Source organism: Amblyraja radiata, chromosome 15 (assembly GCF_010909765.2).
Source record: "Amblyraja radiata isolate CabotCenter1 chromosome 15, sAmbRad1.1.pri, whole genome shotgun sequence".
NCBI classification, from domain to species: Eukaryota; Metazoa; Chordata; class Chondrichthyes; order Rajiformes; family Rajidae; genus Amblyraja; species Amblyraja radiata.
The window spans coordinates 1,735,576-1,755,236 of NC_045970.1; the positions used below are offsets into that span (position 1 = coordinate 1,735,576).

A 19,661-nucleotide genomic window follows, 5' to 3' on the forward strand; every position below is an offset into this window, starting at 1 on the left:
TGAAGAACTCAACCATATTATGGTCACTCTTCCCCAAGGGACCATGCACAACAAAACTCCTAACTAACCCTTCCTCATTACTCAATACCCAGTCTAGAATAGCCTGCTCTCTCATTGGTTCCTCTACATGTTGGTTTAGAAAACTATCCTGCATACATTGCAAGAAATCCACTTCCTCAGCACCCCTGCCAATTTGATTCACCCAATCTATATGTAGTTTGAAGTCACCCATTATAACTTTGTTGCACACATTTCTAATTTCCTGTTTGATGCCATCCCCAACTCCACCACTACTGTTAGGTGGCCTGTACACAACTCCCACTAGCGTTTTCTGCCCCTTAATGTTTCGCAGCTCTACCCATATCGATTCCACATCCTCCAAGCTAATGTCCTTCCTTTCCATTGCGTTAATCTCCTCGCTAACCAGCAACGCTACCACACCTCCTTTTCCTTTCTGTCTATCCCTCCTGAATATTGAATATCCCTGGATGTTCAGCTCCCAGCCTTGGTCACCCTGGAGCCATGTCTCCGTGATCCCAACTATATCATAATCATTAATAGCTATCTGCACATTCAACTCATCCACCTTATTATTAATGCTCTTTGCATTGAGACACAAAGCCTTCAGGCTTGATTTTACAACGCTCTTACCCCTTATACAATTATGTTGAAAAGTTGCCCTTTTTGATTTTTGCCCGGGATTTGTCTGCCTGCCACTTTTACTTTTCATCTTGCTACCTATTGCTTCTACCCTCATTTTACACCCCTCTGTCTCTCTGCTCACACATTTAAGAACCTCACCACCTCTTATTCTCTGTTTATTATTTTTTTCTTCTTTCCCCCCTACATGTTAACCATATAACCATATAACAATTACAGCACAGAAACAGGCCATCTCGGCCCTACAAGTCCATGCCGAACAACTTTTTTTCCTTAGTCCCACCTGCCTGCACTCATACCATAACCCTCCATTCCCTTCTCATCCATATGCCTATCCAATTTATTTTTATATGATACCAACGAACCTGCCGCCACCACTTCCACTGGAAGCTCATTCCACACCGCTACCACTCTCTGAGTAAAGAAGTTCCCCCTCATGTTACCCCTAAACTTCTGTCCCTTAATTCTGAAGTCATGTCCTCTTGTTTGAAACTTCCCTATTCTCAAAGGGAAAAGCTTGATCACGTCAACTCTGTCTATCCCTCTCATCATTTTAAAGACCTCTATCAAGTCCCCCCTTAACCTTCTGCGCTCCAGAGAATAAAGACCTAACTTATTCAACCTATCTCTGTAACTTGGTTGTTGAAACCCAGGCAACATTCTAGTAAATCTCCTCTGTACTCTCTCCATTTTGTTGACATCCTTCCTATAATTGGGCGACCAAAATTGTACACCATACTCCAGATTTGGTCTCACCAATGCCTTGTACAATTTTAACATTACATCCCAGCTTCTATACTCAATGCTCTGATTTATAAAGGCTAGCATACCAAAAGCTTTCTTTACCACCCTATCTATATGCGATTCCACCTTCAAGGAACTATGCACGGTTATTCCCAGATCCCTCTGTTCAACTGTATTCTTCAATTCCCTACCATTTATCATGTACGTCCTATTTTGATTTGTCCTGCCAAGGTGTAACACCTCACATTTATCAGCATTAAACTCCATCTGCCATCTTTCAGCCCATTTTTCCAAATGGCCTAAATCACTCTGTAGACTTTGGAAATCCTCTTCATTATCCACAACACCCCCTATCTTGGTATCATCTGCATACTTACTAATCCAATTTACCACCCCTTCATCCAGATCATTGATGTACATGACAAACAACAAAGGACCCAACACAGATCCCTGAGGCACCCCACTAGTCACCTGCCTCCAACCCGACAAACAGCCATCCACCATTACCCTCTGGCTTCTCCCATTCAGCCACTGCTGAATCCATCTTGCTATTCCTGCATTTATACCCAACAGTTTAACCTTCTTAACCAACCTTCCATGAGGAACCTTGTCAAAGGCCTTACTAAAGTCCATATAGACAACATCCACTGCTTTACCCTCGTCAATTTCCCTAGTAACCTCTTCAAAAAATTCAAGAAGATTAGTCAAACATGACCTTCCAGGCACAATTCCATGTTGACTGTTCCTAATCAGACCCTGTTTATCCAGATGCTTATATATATTATCTCTAAGTATCTTTTCCATTAATTTGCCCACCACTGAAGTCAAACCAACAGGTCTATAATTGCTAGGTTTACTCTTAGAACCCTTTTTAAACAATGGAACAACATGCGCAGTACGCCAATCCTCGGGGACTATTGGGTCTGAGTACTTCCCTTCTCTGTTCCTGCCTCACACACTGTCTACTAGCTTTCTCTATTTGAGTCCCTGCCCCCCAACCGTTCTAGTTTAAAGTCTCCGCAGTAGACTTTGCAAATCTCCCCGCCAGGATATTGGTCCCCCTTGGGTTCAAGTGCAACCCGTCCTTTTTGTACAGGTCCCACCTTCCACAAAAGAGGTCCCAATGATCCAGAAACTTGAATCCCTGCCCTCTGCACCAGTCCCTCAGCCACGCATTTATCCTCCAACTCGCTCCATTCCTACTCTCACTGTCGCGTGGCACAGGCAGTAATCCCGAGAATGTTACCTTTGCGGTCCTTCTCCTTAACTCTCCTCCTAACTCCCTAAATTCTCCTTTCAGGACCTCTTCTCTTTTTCTACCTATGTCATTGGTACCTATATGCACCACAACCTCGGGCTCCTCGCCCTCCCATTTCAGGATATCTTGGACACGTTCAGACACATCCCAGACCCTGGCACCAGGGAGGCAAACTACCATCCGGGTCTCCACAGATCTCCTATCTAACCCCCTAACTATAGAGTTCCTTATTACTACTGCCCTCCTCTTCTTTTCCTTACCCTTCTGAGCAACAGGGCCGGTCTCTGTACCGGAGGCCTGGCCACTGTTGCTACCCCCAGGTAGGCTGTCCCCCTCAACAGTACTCAAACAGGAGTACTTATTGTCAAGGTGTACAGCCACCGGGGTACTCTCTAGTCCCTGCCTGTGCCCCTTGTCCCTCCTAACCGTGACCCACTTGCCTGCCTCCTGTGGTCTTGGAGTGACCACCTCTCTGTAACTCCTCTCAATGACTTCCTCGCTCTCCCTGACCAGACGGAGGTCATCGATCTGCTGCTCCAGGTTCCTAATACGGTCCCTTAAGAGCCACATCTCGACGCACCTGGCGCAGATATGGACGTTTGGAAGGCTATCGGATTCCTTGACCTCCCACATCTGACATCCAGAACAGTAAACTGCTCTGGCACTCATACTCCCCTCTTACCTAGGATACAATACAAAGTACAATATAATACAATGCACAATACAAAGTACAATATATACTGCTACAATACAATACAATCAGCAGGGATCTGACTCCTGACTGACCTGCAGTTCAGTGAGTCATGGCTGGTGGGCTGGCACTTCAGTCACTTACAGCTGGTGTGGCAGTTCACTCAGTTACCCCTCCTCCCTTCACCCTGCTCCTTTCCATCCCCCCCCCCCCCCCCCATGCATTCAGTCCATCTCCCCTCAACCTCCCCCCCCATGCACTCTTAGTGTCTCTCCGACAGCGCAGCCATTCTTGCCTATTAGGTACCTGAAGTGGGTGCGTGTGCGGGGCTCTTCCAGAGTGTGCACATGTGCGGAGATTTCAGGCGGGAAAGGCCTGCGGAATCAGCCATGTTTGACAGATGTTTCCGAGTTTAAATATTAAAGAGCTGAGCTTGTCTCATGCAGCTACAACGGTATCCATCAATGGCCATACACTTAATGTACTACTTGATTCTGGCAGTTCAGAAAGTTTTATGTGAACAAGTTGTGTCTCGACTAAATCTAACTATAATTCCTTCAAATAGAGAAATCTCGATGGCTCTGACAACTCTCAACACTCAAATTATTGGATCTTGTATTGTAGACTTTATTCTGAACAAAACTAGCTATAAATCTGTATGTCTTGGTATTTTGAAAAATTTGTGTAGTGATATAATTCTAGGTCAGGATTTTCAGAAACAGCACAGATCACTTCAAATAATGTATGAAGGAACTATTCCTGATCTTGTATTGTCAAAGCCACCAGTATTGTGTAGTCTTTCTGCTGCATCTGTTGAGTGTTCTTCATTTATTCACAAATTTATCCTCTAATTATCCCAATTGCTACAAAATCAAGACATTTTAGTAAAGATGATAGGAACTTTATCAAAACAGAAGTAACTAATCTTTTACAAGAAGGTATCCTAGAACCCAGCTCTTCCCCTTGGAGGGCACAAGTTGGCGTGGTTAAGGACCCCTTGGAGGGACATAGTAAGAGACTCTGCATTGATTACTCTCAAACTATAAACCAGTTCATGGAGCTTGATACATATCCATTACCTCGTATAGAAGAGATTATCAATACATTCCCTAAGTATAAGATATCCTCTACTTTTGACCTAAAAAGTGCTTCCTACCAAATTCCTTTGAAAGAATCAGTTGTACACCAGCTGTAAAAGAAATTATACCACTACTACAGAGTTCCTTTTGGTGTAACTAATGGCGTGACTGTTTTTCAGAGAGAGATGGACAAACTTGTAGAACAGGAAAACATTAAACATAGAAACATAGAAAATAGGTGCAGGCCATTCGGCCCTTTGAGCCAGCACCGCCATTCATTGTGGTCATGGCTGATCGTCCCCTATCAATAACCAGTGCCTGCCTTCTCCCCATATCCCTTGACTCCACTAGCAACTAGAGCTCTATCTAACTCTCTCTTAAATCCATCCAGTGATTTGGCCTCCACTGCCGTCTGTGGCAGAGAATTCAATAAATTCACAACTCTCTGGGTGAAAAAGTTTTTTCTCACCTCAGTCCTAAATGACCTCCCTTTTATTCTAAGACTGTGGTCCTTGGTTCTGGACTCGCCCAACATTGGGAACATTTTTCCTACATTTAGCTTGTCTAGTCCTTTTATAATTTTATATGTTTCTATGAACCCCCTCATCCTTCTAAACTCCAGTGAATACAAGCCTAGTCTTTTCAATCTTTCCTCATATGACAGTCCCGCCATCCCAGGGATCAATCTTGTGAACCTACGCTGCACTACCTCAATCACAAGGATGTCCTTCATCAAATTAGGAGACCAAAACTGTACACAATACTCCAGATGTGGTTTCACCAGAGCCCTATACAACTGCAGAAGAACCTCTTTACTCCTACACTGAAATCCTGTTGTTATGAAGGCCAACATTCCATTAGCTTTCTTCACTGCCTGCTGTACCTGTACGCCAACTTTCAGTGACCGGTGTACAAGGACACCCAGGTCTCGCTGTACCTCCCCCTTACCTAACCTAACCCCGTTGAGATAATAATCCGCCCCCTTGTTTTTGCCGCCAAAGTTCAAGTTCAAGTTCAAGTTAGTTTATTGTCATGTGTCCCTGTATAGGACAATGAAATTCTTGCTTTGCTTAAGCACACAGAAAATAGTAGGCATTTACTACAAAACAGATAAATGTGTCCATATACCATGATATAAATATATACACACATGAATAAATAAACTGATAGTGCAAATAACAGAAAGTGGTTGGTAATAATCAGAGTTTTGTCCGAGCCAGGTTTAATAGCCTGATGGCTGAGGGGAAGTAACTATTCCTGAACCTGGTTGTTGCAGTCTTCAGGCTCCTGTACCTTCTACCTGAAGGTAGCAGGGAGATGAGTGTGTGGCCCGGATGGTGTGGGTCTTTCATGATACTGCCAGCCTTTTTGAGGCAGCGACTGCGATAGATCCCCTCGATGGAAGGAAGGTCAGAGCCGATGATGGACTGGGCAGTGTTTACTACTTTTTGTAGTCTTTTCCTTTCCAGGGCGCTCAAATTGCCGAACCAAGCCACGATGCAACCGGTCAGCATGCTCTCGACTGTGCACCTGTAGAAATTAGAGAGAGTCTTCCTTGACAATCCGACTCTCCGTAATCTTCTCAGGAAGTAGAGGCGCTGATGTGCTTTTTTGATGATTGCATTAGTGTTCTCGGACCAGGAAAGATCTTCAGAGATGTGCACGCCCAGGAATTTGAAGCTCTTGACCCTTTCAACCATCGACCCGTTGATATAAATGGGGCTGTGGGTCCCCCTCCTACTCCTTCCAAAGTCCACAATCAGTTCCTTGGTATTGCTGGTGTTGAGGGCCAGGTTATTGCGCTGGCACCATATGGACAGTTGCTCGATCTCTCTTCTGTACTCTGACTCATCCCCATCAGTGATACGCCCCACAATAGTGGTGTCGTCAGCGAACTTGATGATGGAGTTCGCACTGTGGTTCGCTACGCAGTCATGGGTATAGAGTGAGTACAGCAGGGGGCTGAGCACGCAGCCTTGAGGTGCTCCCGTGCTGATTGTTATTGAGGCTGACACATTTCCACCAATACGAACAGACTGTGGTCTGTGGACGAGGAAGTCGAGGATCCAGTTGCAGAGGGATGCGCAGAGACCCAGTTCTGCGAGTTTGGTAACCAGTTTGGAGGGGATGATTGTGTTAAATGCCGAGCTGTAATCAATGAATAACAGCCTGACATATGAGTGGATAACCTCACATTTATCTATATAATACTGCATCTGCCATGCATCTGCCCACTCACTCAACCTGTCCAGGTCACCCTGCAACCTCCTAACATCCTCTTCACAGTTCGCATTGCCACCCAGCTTTGTGTCATCTGCAAACTTGCTAGTGTTGCTCCTAATTCCCTCTTCCAAATCATTACTGTATATGGTAAACAGTTGTGGCCCCAACACTGAGCCTTGCGGCACTCCACTCGCCACTGCCTCCCACTCTTTGCTTCCGGTCTGCCAACCAATTTTCTATCCATGTCAACACCCTACCCCCAATACCATGTGCTCTAATTTTAGTCACCAGTCTCCCGTTTGGGACCTTATCAAAGGCTTACTGAACGTCCTAGATACACTACATCCACTGGCACCCCTTCATCCATTTTACTTGTCACATCCTCAAAAAATTCCAGAAGATTAGTCAAGCATGATTTCCCTTTCATAAATCTATGTTGACTTGGACTGGCCTGGTTGCTGGTGCTGGCCTGGCTGCTGCTGCTGGCCTGGCTGCTGGTGCTGGTCTGTCTGCTGGTGCTGGCCTGTCTGCTGGTGCTGGCTTTGCTGCTGGAAGCAAGGACGTTCTCATAGAAGCTCCTGGCCTGCTCCCCGTCCAACCCTTCCTCCCTGGGTTGGGGAGAAGAGGGCACAAGCGCCTCCATCCTCCACCACCCGGGCGAAGCTGATCAGATGCCGGTGGCTCATTGCAAACAGCTTTTCACTGCACCTCGGTCAACAATATCCTAACTGAGCAGCCTGTCTCGATGGTGCCAGCGCACAGCTTCAGAGCAGAAATAAAACAAGCATCAATGCTCTTGGTCTTTCACCCCACACATAATAATTCCTCGGGTCTCTGCAAGGAGTCAATGGCTTGGAGTTGATTCCAGAGAGGATTATATCCACTGCTGGAGATCCCTTAAGCCTCAAGGTGTCTCTGGAGAAGGGTCTCAGCCCGGAATGTCACCTATAGGGAGGTTTCACGGCAGTCGGGTCACGACCCATGACCCGTACTTTTGCTACGCTACTCCAAATGGATGGACTGCAGGTGGGCGCTTACTATTGTTTCCAGCGTAGGGGGCCCGTTAAAACCCCACCGCTGAAATTGTCAATTTTTGCGCTGTAAATAATTATGGAAATCGGGATAAGCGTGAGAGACATTTGGCATACTTCAGAATTCCAAAAGTGAGGAGAAATGACGGTAGATAGAAACAAGAGCTGAAGGGACAACAACAGCCAGAGTGCTTGGCGAACATTGGCTGTTTGCTCACTGCATTTCATCAAGTAAGGCAGTATTTGTGTTTTTTCTTGATTTCTTTGGCATCTAAAAAGTTTCAGAAGTGATAAATCTGGCTGTAATTTTTTTAAATCGCCCATGGTTCTCGTGGGTTTTTACATACAAAATGAAAACGCATCGGAAGAAAAACTTACAGCCAGATTTATCACTTCTGAGAACTTTTAGATACCAAAGGAATCAAGAAAAAACACAAATAATGCCTTACTTGATGAAATGCAGTGAGCAAACGCGATAATTCCCAATATTTTCAATGTTTACCAAGCACTTTAGCTGCTGTTGTCCCTTCAGTTCTCGCTTCTCTATACCTTCATTTCGCTTCACGTTTGGAATTCTAAAGTTGGGTACATGTCTCTCACACTTACCCCGACTCCCACAATTTTTTTCAGCGCAAAAATTCAACATTTTGTCGGTTTTTAACAGGTAGGAAAGTACGCGTTTCTAGCATTAATAACATATACCGGAAGTGACGGATGTCCTCCAGATGGATATAGCGGCTCCGTGCGTCAAACCCTATGACCCAGTGACCTTTCGTGCAACCCCCCCTATTCCTCTCTCTCTCTCTCCCCTACAGATGCTGTTCGACCGGCTGAGTAACTGCAGGATTTAGTGACTGTCTTCAGTGTGAAGCAGCAAAGGCAGATCCTTGCTCCACAGCAGCGAGGGGTGATGTGGTCAGGGGGAGGGAGAGAGGCTGCTGTTGTTTGTGGGTCTGTTGGCCTGGGTTAGACTGGGGGCCAAGGCTGGGAGACAAGGCAGAGGGGGAAGGCCGGCTGTACAACTCCAGGCCCAAGGGGCTGCGGATCAACTCCAGGCCCAGGCTGCGGGTCCCTGGCTAGGCCGCGCCGCGGGGGTTGCTGGGAGTTGTAGTCCGCAAAATGCGCGGAAGTGGCCGCGATGGCGACGGAGGTGATGGAGGTAGAAGGGGCACTGGAGCTGGTCAATGTGTGGGGGGGGGGAGGGGGCACTGGAGCTGGTCAATGGGTGGGTGTGGGGGGAGGGGGGGGGGGGGAGCGGAGAACTGGAGCTGTCAATGTGTTGGTGGGGGGAGGGGAGGGGGCACTGGAGCTGGTCAATGTGTGGGGGGGGGGGGAGGGGGCACTGGAGCTGGTCAATGTGTGGGGGGGGGGGGGGGGGGGGGGCACTGAGCTGGTCAATGTGTGGGGGGGAGGGGCACTGGAGCTGGTCAATGTGTGGGGGGGGGGGAGGGGGCACTGGAGCTGGTCAATGTGTGGGGGGGGGGGGGGGAGGGGGGGCACTGGAGATGGTCAATGTGTGGGGGGGGGGAGGGGAATGGAGCTGGTCAATGTTGTGGGGGGGGGGGGGGGGGGGGGGGCACTGGGGGGGGGGGGGGGACTTCTACATTGGGGGGGGAGGGGGAGGGAGGGAGTCTACATGAGGGGGGGGGGGGGGAGGGGGAGGGAGCTCTACATTGAGGGGGGAAGGGGAGGGAGGGAGCTCTACATGAGGGGGAAGGGGAGGAGCTCTACATTGAGGGGGAAGGGGAGGGAGCTCTACATTGAGGGGGGAAGGGGGCGGGGGGAGCTTACATGAGGGGGGGAAGGTGAGGGAGGGAGCTTACATGGGGGGGGGGAAGGGGAGGGAGCTCTACATTGAGGGGGGAGGGGGAGGGAGCTCTACATTGAGGGGGGAAGGGGAGGGAGCTCTACATTGAGGGGGGAGGGAGCTCTACATTGAGGGGGGAAGGGGAGGGAGCTCTACATTGAGGGGGGGAGGGGGAGGGAGCTCTACATTGTGGGGGGAGTTCTACATTGAGGGGGGAGTTCTACATTGAGGGGGGAAGGGGAGGGAGCTCTACATTGAGGGGGAGGGGGAGGGAGCTCTACATTGAGGGGGGAGCTCCACACTGAGGGAGGGGGAGGGGGAGGGGGAGGGGGAGGGAGGGGGGAGGGAGGGGGGGGGGGGGGGAGGTATCAGTGTAAGTTGGCCACTGACAGCAACGTTGTGGAGAGTTGCAGCAATCACGAATGGCCAAACCCAAGGCAAGAACTGGCCTTGCTCAGCCGACGTTTAACCTCTAACGTAGACTGAAGGCACAGTGGCCATAAACTACCCCATCTGTAGGCATCCTGATAGAAATCTTCCCCAAAACACCATCCAGCATAAACCCCCATTGCGCTAGTAGGGTGGGGATGCCAGCATGGGTTTAGTTTAGTTTAGTTTAGAGACACAGCGCGGAAACAGGCCCTTTGGCCCACCAAATCCGTGCCGACCAGCGATTCCCCGCTCACTATCACTGTCGCACAGACACTAGGGACAATTTACAATTTTTACAGAAGTCGTTAACCCACAAACCTGTATGTCTGGAGTTTGTATGATGATACAGGCGTTTTCTGTTCTCTAGGGGCAGCGGATGCAGGCAGTGGGCGGTGAGATGCTGATGGGTGAACTGGATATCACCTCCGATGAGTTCATCCTGGACGAAGTGGACAGTGAGTACCGTTCCTCCTGAGCCTAACGCACAATGGGGGCTGCTTGCTAACCTGTTCGGCTTAACACGACAGCTGTTAATAAAAGGAGATACAAGGAATTGCAGATGTTGGTTTATAATGAGATACAGAGTACTGGAGTAACATAATGGGTGGTCAGACAGAACCTCTGGAGAACAGGGATAAGCAATGTTTTGAGTAAGAAGGGTCTCGACCTATCCATGTTCACCAGAGATGCTGCCTGACCTGCTGAGTTACTGCAGTACTCTGTGAAACGTCACCTATCCATGTTCTCCACAGATGCTGCCTGATCTGCTGAGTTACTCCAGCACTCCGTGAAACGTCGCCTATCCATGTTCTCCAGAGATGCTGCCTGACCCGCTGAGTTACTCCAGCACTGTAGCTTATAATAGGGAGGTTTCACGGCAGTCGGGTCACGACCCATGACCCGTACTGTTGCTACGCTACTCCAAATGGATTACACGCGATGAACTGCAGGTAGGCACTTACTCTTGTTTCCAGCGTAGTGGGCCCGTTAAAATCCGCTGAAATTGTTAATTTTTGCACTAAATAATTATGGAAATCGGGATAAGCGTGTGAGACATTTAGCCTACTTCAGAATTCCAAAAGTGAGGAGAAATGACGGCAGAAGCGAAAGCTGAAGGGACAACAATAGACAGAGTGCTTAGCGAACATTGGCCGTTTGCTCACTGCATTTCATCAACTAAGGTGTTTTTTCTTGATTCCTTTGGCATCTAAAAAGTTTCAGAAGTGATAAATCTGGCTGTAATTTTTTTATATCGCCCATAGTTCCCGTGGGTTTTTACATACAAAATGAAAACGCATCTGAAGAAAAATTTACAGCCAGATTTATCACTTCTGAGATTTTTTAGATACCAAAGGAATCAAGAAAAAACACAAATAATGCCTTACTTGATGAAATGCAGTGAGCAAACGTGATAATTCCCAATATTTTCAATTCCATATCTGCACGACCAATGTTTATCAAGCACTTTAGCTGTTGTTGTCCCTTCAGTTCTCGCTTCTCTATACCTTCATTTCGCTTCACTTTTGGAATTCTAAAGTTGGGTACATGTCTCTCACACTTACCCCGACTCCCACAATTTTTTTCAGCGCAGAAATTCAACATTTTGGCGGTTTTTAACAGGTAGGAAAGTACGCGTTTTTAGCATTAATAACATATACCGGAAGTGACGGATGTCCTCCAGATGGATTTAGCGGCTCCGTGCGTCGAGCCCTCTGACCCAGTGACCTTTCGTGCAACCCCCCTATAATACTTTTGCAGAATTGTCTGTGTGGTTGGTGGGAATTAAGGTGCTAGGATTAATATTGGATTATTGTAGCCAGGAAATTGTACAATTTGTGTGACTTTTAGTGTAAATAACATCAGGTTCAAGAGTTAACAGATGTCCACAAATTTTCTGGAAGTTTTCTTATTGAAATATGTTAGGATTTCTGTTCTTGGAGCGCAGGAGGCTGAGGGGTGATGTTAAAGAGGTGCATGAATTCATGAGGGGAATAGATCGGTTGAGTGTACAATGTATTACACCCAGAGAGGATGATGGATTACTGCCACAAGCTGCTAGAGGAAGTAGTTGAGGCAGATCTATGAAAAGATTAAAATGACATTTGGACAGGGACATGGATCGGAAAGATTTAGAGGGATTTGGGCCAAATGCGGGCAGGATGGGTCATCTTGCTTGGCATGCAGGAGTTGGACCAACAGGCCTGTTTCTATACTGTATGAATTTATGAATCTTGTTCATTGCTGTCTGAGGAAGCATCCCAAAATGCAAAGTCATCTGTCCATTGCCTCCATTGATGATGCCTGAACTGCTGAGTTCCTCCAGCAGTTTGTGTTTTGTTCAAGATTCCAGCATCTGCACTTTCTTGTGTCTCCAGCTTGCAAATTGCAAATCATTCCTTTTCAATTTTACTTTGCATTGCTGCTTTCATCTGAGCTGCAGTGCACCAACCTGTTGAACACTTAATTTGTGCAGAACGTTAGCCTTTCTCAAAGCCTGTATGTCTATTTGAGGAACAGCACCTTATATTCCGCTTGAGCAGCTTACAACCCAGCGGTGCATTCTTGATTTCTCTAACTTCAAATAACCCTTGCGTCGCCTCTCTCTCCGTCCTTCCTCCATCCTAGTTGTTGTTCCAGTTTCAAAGTCGTCTTGTGGAGTCTCATTGTCTGTAACTCGTTTTCACCTAGCTCACAGCTAACAATGACCTGTTTCCTTTATCATCATAACCTTTTTTGCAGATCTTTCATTCATTTGTTCTATATTAACAACCATATCTCTCGTTTTCCTTTCCCCTGACTCACTGAAGAAGGCTTGTATTCACTAAAGTTTAGAAGGATGAGGTCTCGACCCGAAACGTCACCTATTCCTTCTCTCCAGAGATGCTGCCTGTCTCCCTGAGTTAATCCAGCTTTTTGTGTTTAACATCAGTTTAAACCAGCATTTCTAATTTATTCCCGCTCAGTCTATCTTCAAAGATGATTATTTATTACCTTTGCATTGCAGCACACATACAGGCCAACCTCGAGGATGAACTCGTGAAGGAAGCGTTAAAGACTGTAAGTTTACTTCATTTTTAGCATCTTGTCCAAAAGTGTAGGGATCGGATTAATGTTTGTAAAATGGGATTGATTTAGCAGTCGCTGGAGGGACTGCTCACATACGAGCAAATGGTATCTGTGAAGATCTCGGAGAAACCCCGTGCGGTTACGGGGAGAACGTACAACTCCGTTTAGATAGTGCCCATAGTCGGGATCAACCCGGGTCTCCGGTGCTGCAAGTGCTGTAAAGCAGCAACTCTACCACTGCGCCACCGTGCCATTGAGGGAGTGCAGCGTAGGTTTACAAGGTTAATTTCCGGGATGACTGGACTGTCATATATTGAGAGATTGTAACGGCTGGGCTTGTACACTATGGAGTTTAGAAGGATGAGTTGGGTTCTTATTGAAACATATAAGATTATTAAGGGTTTGGACAGGCTAGAGGCAGGAAATATGTTCCCAATGTTGGGGGAGTCCAGAAACAGGTGCCTCAGTTTAAGAATAAGGGGTAAGCCATTTAAAACGGAGGTGAGGAAAAACTTTTTCATCCAGAGAGTTGTGAATCTGTGGAATTCTCTGCCTCAGAAGGCAGTGGGGGCTAATTCTTTGGATGCTTTCATAGAAACATAAAAAATAGGTGCAGGGGGAGGCCATTCGGCCCTTCGAGTCAGCACCGCCATTCATTGTGATCATGGCTGATCGTCCCTTATCAATAACCCGTGCCTGCCTTCTCCCCATATCCCTTGACTCCACTAGCCCCTAGAGCTCTATCTAACTCTCTTAAATTCATCTGGTGACTTGGCCTCCACTGCCCTCTGTGGCAGGGAATTCCATAAATTCACAACTCTCTGGGTGAAAACATTTTTTCTCACCTCAGTCTTAAATGACCTCCCCTTTATTCTAAGACTGTGGCCCCTGGTTCTGGACTCGTCCCATATTGGGAATTTTTTTCCTGCGTCTAGCTTGTCCGGTCCTTTTATAATTTTATATGTTTCTATAAGATTCCCCCTCATCCTTCTAAACTTTAGTGAATACAAGCCTAGTCTTTTCAATCTTTCCTCATATGACAGTCCCGCCATCCCAGGGATTAATCTATGCTGCACTGCCTCGGCACCCAAATTTCCACCAGCCTGGCTGTGTGGCAATAAATTATATCTAATCTAATCTAATCTCAATCACAAAGATTTCCTTCCTCAAATTAGGAGACCAAAACTGTACACAATACTCCAGATGTGGTCTCACCAGAGCCCTATACAACTGCAGAAGAACCTCTTTACTCCTATACTGAAATCCTCTTGTTATGAAGGCCAACATTCCTTTAGCTTTCTTCACTGCCTGCTGTACCTGTAAGCCAACTTTCAGTGACCGTGTACAAGGACGCCCAGGTCTCGCTGCACCTCCCCCTTACCTAACCTAACCCCATTGAGATAATAATCTGCCCCCTTGTTTTTGTCGCCAAAGTGGATAACCTCACATTTATCTATATTATACTGCATCTGCCACGCATCTGCCCACTCACTCAACCTGTCCAGGTCAACCTGCAACCTCCTAACATCCTCTTCACAGTTCACACTGCCAACCAGTTTTGTGTCATGAGAAAGTTGAATAGAGCTCTTAAAGATAGCGGAGTCCGGGGATATGGGGAGAAGGCAGGAACGGGTTACTGATTGTGGATGATCAGCCATGATCACAGTGAATGTCGATGCTGGCTCGAAGGGTTGACTGGCCTCCTCCTGCACCAGTTGTCTATTGTCTATTGAGGTTAATGTTGTGTGGTGTTCAAGAACCTGATGATTGTCTGGAAGGAGCAGGTTCGTGAAGCTGGAGGAGGTGTGAGAGTGGGTTTAACTGAGCTATATTTGTCCACAGGGCGTTGATCTGAGACACTACTCCAAACAGGTGGAGACTGAGTTACAGTATATTGAACATGCCTCCATCAAAGACTGTATCCTTTTCCAAAAACAATCTCCACCATCTGCCTCTGGCGTACCTCATTGGGCTGAAATGGTGCATTTAGTTCCCCTCCCGAGCTTCCTGTAGTGGGAGAGTCTAGGACCAGAGGTCACAGCCTCAAAATTAAAGGATGTTCCTGTAGGAAGGAGATGAGGAGGAATTTCTTTAGGGTGGAATTCATTGCCACACTGGAAGCCAAGGCTATGGATATTTTTAAGGCTGGGATAGATAGATTCTTGATTAGTGTGGGTGTCGGGGGTTATGGGGAGAAGTCAAGAGAATGAGGTAAGAAGGGAGAGATAGATCAGCCACGATTGAATGGTGGAGTAGACATGATGGGCTGAATGGTCTTTTCTGCTCCTATCACTTATGAACTTTAAACAGTTAATTTTTCCTGCAAATGAATGCACACTGGTTTAGTTTCATGTACAGTGAGAAGTGTTTTTGTTGTGTGCTTTCCAATCAGCATAAAGACTATATATGATTAACATCACAGTGTACAGATACAGGATAAAGGGAATAATGTTTAGTGCAAGATAAAGTCAGATTAAAGATAGTCCGAGGGTCTCCAATGAGGTAGATGGGAGGTCAGGACCGCTGTTTAGTTGGTGATAGGATAACAGCTGGGAAGAAAGTGTCCCTGAATCTGGAGATGTGTGCGTATTCAGGCTCCTGTACCTTCTTCTCGATGGTAGCAGCGAGATAAAACATGGCCAGGGTGGTGTGGGTCTCTGATGATGCTGTCGGTCTTTTTGAGGCAACAACTCCTGTGGATCCCTTCGATGGTGGGGAGGTGAGTACCCGTGAAGGACCGGGCAGTGTCCGCCACTCTCTGTACTCACCTTGGCTCCTGGGTGGTGAGTTGCTGACCTGGCTGTGATGCAACCAGTCAGTGTGCTCTCTACTGTACACCTGTGGATGTCTGATAGAGTTGACACAGGGCAGGTACACGCACACTGCCCAGTCCAGCACAGGTACTGACACAGGACAGGTAAATGACCCGGTCCATCACAGGTACGGACACAGGGCAGGTACATGGACAGGTAATGACACAGGGCAGGTACATGGACAGGTAATGACACAGGGCAGGTACATGGACAGGTAATGACACAGGGCAGGTACATGGACAGGTGACGACAGCAGGGTACTCCAGCTCCACCTGCTATGAACTGATCCGTCGTGCTGGGCTCTGGAGGGGTGGGAGTTGTGCTCTTTGCTCTGTTCCCACTGCGTTCCTCAGCGGCCACAACAGACATCAAGGAGAGTGAGAACATCGCCAGCCTGCACAACCAGATCACAGCCTGTGACACCATCCTGGAGGTAAGTGGGTGCGGCCACAGCCTTGAGGGCACTGCCATAGTGATACTGGCAGGGTCGTGGCCAGCGACTCCACTGGGCTGCTCTTGTATGGAGGTCAACGAGGATGTTGCCCGGACTAGAGGGTGTGAGCTGTTGGGAGAAGTTGAGTAGGCTGGGTCTCTATTCCATGGAGCACAGGAGGATGAGGGGAGATCTTACAGAGGTGTACAAAATCATGAGAGGAATAGATCGGGTAGAAACACAGGCCAACAATGTCCCAGCTACACTAACCCCACTTGCCTGCGCTTGGTCCATAAACCTGCAAACCTGTCCTATCCACGTACCTTTCTTAAACGATGGGATAGTCCCAGCCTCAACTACCTCCTCTAGCAGCCTGTTACATACATCCACCTGTGTGAAAAAGTTACCCCTCAGATTCCTATTGAATCTTTTCCCCTTCACCTTGAACCTATGTCCTCTGGTCCTCGATTCTCCCACTCTGGGTAAAAGACTCTCCATCTACCCGATGTATTCCTCTCATGATTGTGTACACCTCTGTAAGATCACCCCTCATCCTCCTACACACCATGGAACTATAATATTAGACAACTTTGGTCTGTTGCGATATTGAAGGTTATGGGAAATGTCAGGGAAGTAATGCTCGAGCTAAAATCAAATTAGTTGTGATCCCATTGAATGGGGCTCGGGTTCAGTGGTCTATTTTTGTTCCAGTTCCATATGACCTTGCCCGGAGTACCATACACTGCATCAAGGGAAGGAGATATACTTGTATTACAGGCAGTATTAGAGAATGCTTTCTGGGTTTTTGTTATCTCTGGAAATCCATAATAGCCAACACACTCGGGAGTTCAGTGGAATGAGATGTTGTCTCACTGAAACATAGAGTCGTGCGAGACTTTGATGCAGTGGGTCTAAGGTAGCAGAGTTTAGCAATACTGAGCTTCAAGACAAATAGACTGGGCAAAGCAGAAATGAGACCAAATATTGCACATTTACAGAAAAATGGTCCACAAATTTACTAAAAATCCTGCCCGGTCCAATTTTAGATACATTTGGTGTTCTGCATGTGGTAATACCCATACAGTGAGTGGTAAAAGCAAATGCAGACTTTGTGATCTCTTTGAGAGCTAAACGATCAGCTTTATGGTTTTGCGACTCTGATGTGGGAAATTGTGAAAATTATAAGAAAGATGAGTAGATTGTAATATGTTTATCCCAAGAGCTTATGGGTTTGTAAAGTCTTATTCATTGGTAAGGGTGTCAAGAGTTATGGGGAGAAGGCAGGAGAATGGGGTTGCGAGAGAAAGATAGATCAGCTATGATTGAATGGCACAGTAGACTCGATGGGCCGAAAAGCCTACTACTGCTCTTATGAATTATAAACTTATAAACAGAGACCCAGCCTACTCAACCTCTCCCTATAGCTCACACCCTCTAGTCCTGGCAACATACTCGTAAATCTTCTCTCAACCCTTTCGATGACGAGATTAGATGGGGCATCTTGTTTGGCATTGATGAGCTGGGCTGAAGGACCTGTTTCCATGCTGTATGACTCTCTGACCCTCCTTGTCTGCTGTGTGCCTTGTGGCAGAGGATGGAGCAGATGTTGAGCACCTTCCAGTGTGACCTGAGCAGCATCAGCTGTGAGATCCAGACTCTACAGGAGCAGTCCATCGCCATGAACATCAAGCTGAAGAACCGCCAGTCCGTGCGCAGCGAACTCAGCCAGTTAGTGGACGAGCTCATCGTGCCCAACATCATGATCACGTGAGTGACCGGGCTCAGTGGCACCCACTACCCACCGCTGACCCACCCCGCACCCACCCACCCCGACCCACCATTGCATCCACCCACCCACCCCGACCCACCATTGCACCCACCCACCCCGCACCGACCCACCCACCCACCATTGCACCCACCCACCCCGCACCTACCCACCCCGACTCATCCACCCACCCCTCCCCCAACCCACCAACCCCCGACCCACCATTGCACCCACCCACCCCGACCCACCATTGCACCCACCCACCCACCCCGCACCCACCCACCCCGACCCACCATTGCACCCACCCACCCCGACTCATCCACCCACCCCTCCCCCAACCCACCAACCCCCGACCCACCGCACATCCACCCACCCACCCCGACCCATCCACCCACCCCGACCCACCACTCCCCCAACCTACCAACCCCCGACCCACCCACTACCCACCGCCGACCCACCGCGCACCCACCCACCCACCCCGACTCATCCACCCACCCCTCCCCCAACCCACCAACCCCCGACCCACCATTGCACCCACCCACCCCGACCCACCATTGCACCCACCCACTTGCAACTCTCTGGGTGAAAAAGTGTTTCCTCATCTCCGTTCTAAATGGCTTACCCCTTATTCTTAAACTGTGATCCCTGGTTCTGGACTCCCCCAACATTGGGTACATGTTTCCTGCCTCTAGTGTGTCCAATCCCCTAATAATCTTAAATGTTTCAATAAGGTCTCCTCTCATCCTTCTAAATTCCAGAGTGTACAAGCCCAGCCGCTCCATTCTCTCAGCAGATGACAGTCCTGCCATCCCAGGAATTAACCTTGTGAACCTACGCTGCACTCCCTCAATAGCAAGAATGTCCTTCCTCAAATTAGGAGACCAAAACTGTACACAATACTTCAGGTGTGGTCCCACTAGGGCCCTGTACAACTGCAGAAGGACCTCTTTGCTTCTATACTCAACTCCTCTTGTTATGAACGCCGTCAATGTTTTGGGGAGTGGGGGGGGGGGGGTGTATGGCACGAGCGTTGAGACCAGATCAGCTGGTGCCGTGCCCATCTCTGGCACTGAATGCCTCTCACCCCCTCCCTGCCCGTTTACGTTACAGCACCATCCTGGACATCCCAGTCACTGAGCAACAGTTTGTGGAGCAGCTCCACGAGCTCAACAACAAGATTAACTACGTCAAAGAGCAGTCCTTCAAGGAGACCTTGGCCTGCTCTGATGTGCAAGACATCCTGGACCGCCTCAAGATCAAGGTACGGGCTTCGGCATCAATAGACAATAGGTGCAGGAGTAGGCCATTCGGCCCTTCGAGCCAGCACTGCCATTCAATGTGATCATGGCTGATCATCCCCAATCAGTACCCCGTTCCTGCCTTCTCCCCATATCCCCTGACTCCGCTATCTTTAAGAGCCCTATCTAGCTCTCTCTTAAAAGTATCCAGAGAACCGGCCTCCACCGCCCTCTGAGGCAGAGAATTCCACAGACTCACCACCCTCTGTATGGCATCTCTCTCTTTCTCTCTCTCTGTCTCTATCCTGTACAACAGGTGAGATACAAGTACGGCCTCTCTGTCTGACCAATACCAGGCTGGAAGTACAGATGTGGCATCTCTCTTTCTGTAACTTCTCTACAACGGCAGGCATGGTGACGC

General features: G+C 48.0%; 1 protein-coding gene across 2 annotated transcripts in view; it reads left to right on the forward strand.

Moving 5' to 3' along the window:
* Positions 1 to 8,733: 8,733 nt before the first annotated feature.
* vps52 (VPS52 subunit of GARP complex) overlaps positions 8,734 to 19,661 on the forward strand; it is a 32,505-nt gene continuing 21,577 nt past the window's right edge. Inside the window, exons 1-7 of one of the 2 annotated variants that reach the window (XM_033033530.1) lie at positions 8,734 to 8,836; positions 10,293 to 10,380; positions 12,930 to 12,982; positions 14,834 to 14,909; positions 16,170 to 16,237; positions 17,829 to 18,004; positions 19,113 to 19,263. In XM_033033530.1, coding sequence (XP_032889421.1) covers positions 8,825 to 8,836; positions 10,293 to 10,380; positions 12,930 to 12,982; positions 14,834 to 14,909; positions 16,170 to 16,237; positions 17,829 to 18,004; positions 19,113 to 19,263 — 624 coding nt within the window. In that variant the 5' untranslated portion in view covers positions 8,734 to 8,824. Of the gene's footprint in view, positions 8,846 to 10,292; positions 10,381 to 12,929; positions 12,983 to 14,833; positions 14,910 to 16,169; positions 16,238 to 17,828; positions 18,005 to 19,112; positions 19,264 to 19,661 lie in introns of both variants that reach the window. The other variant, XM_033033529.1, reaches the window with a different exon arrangement.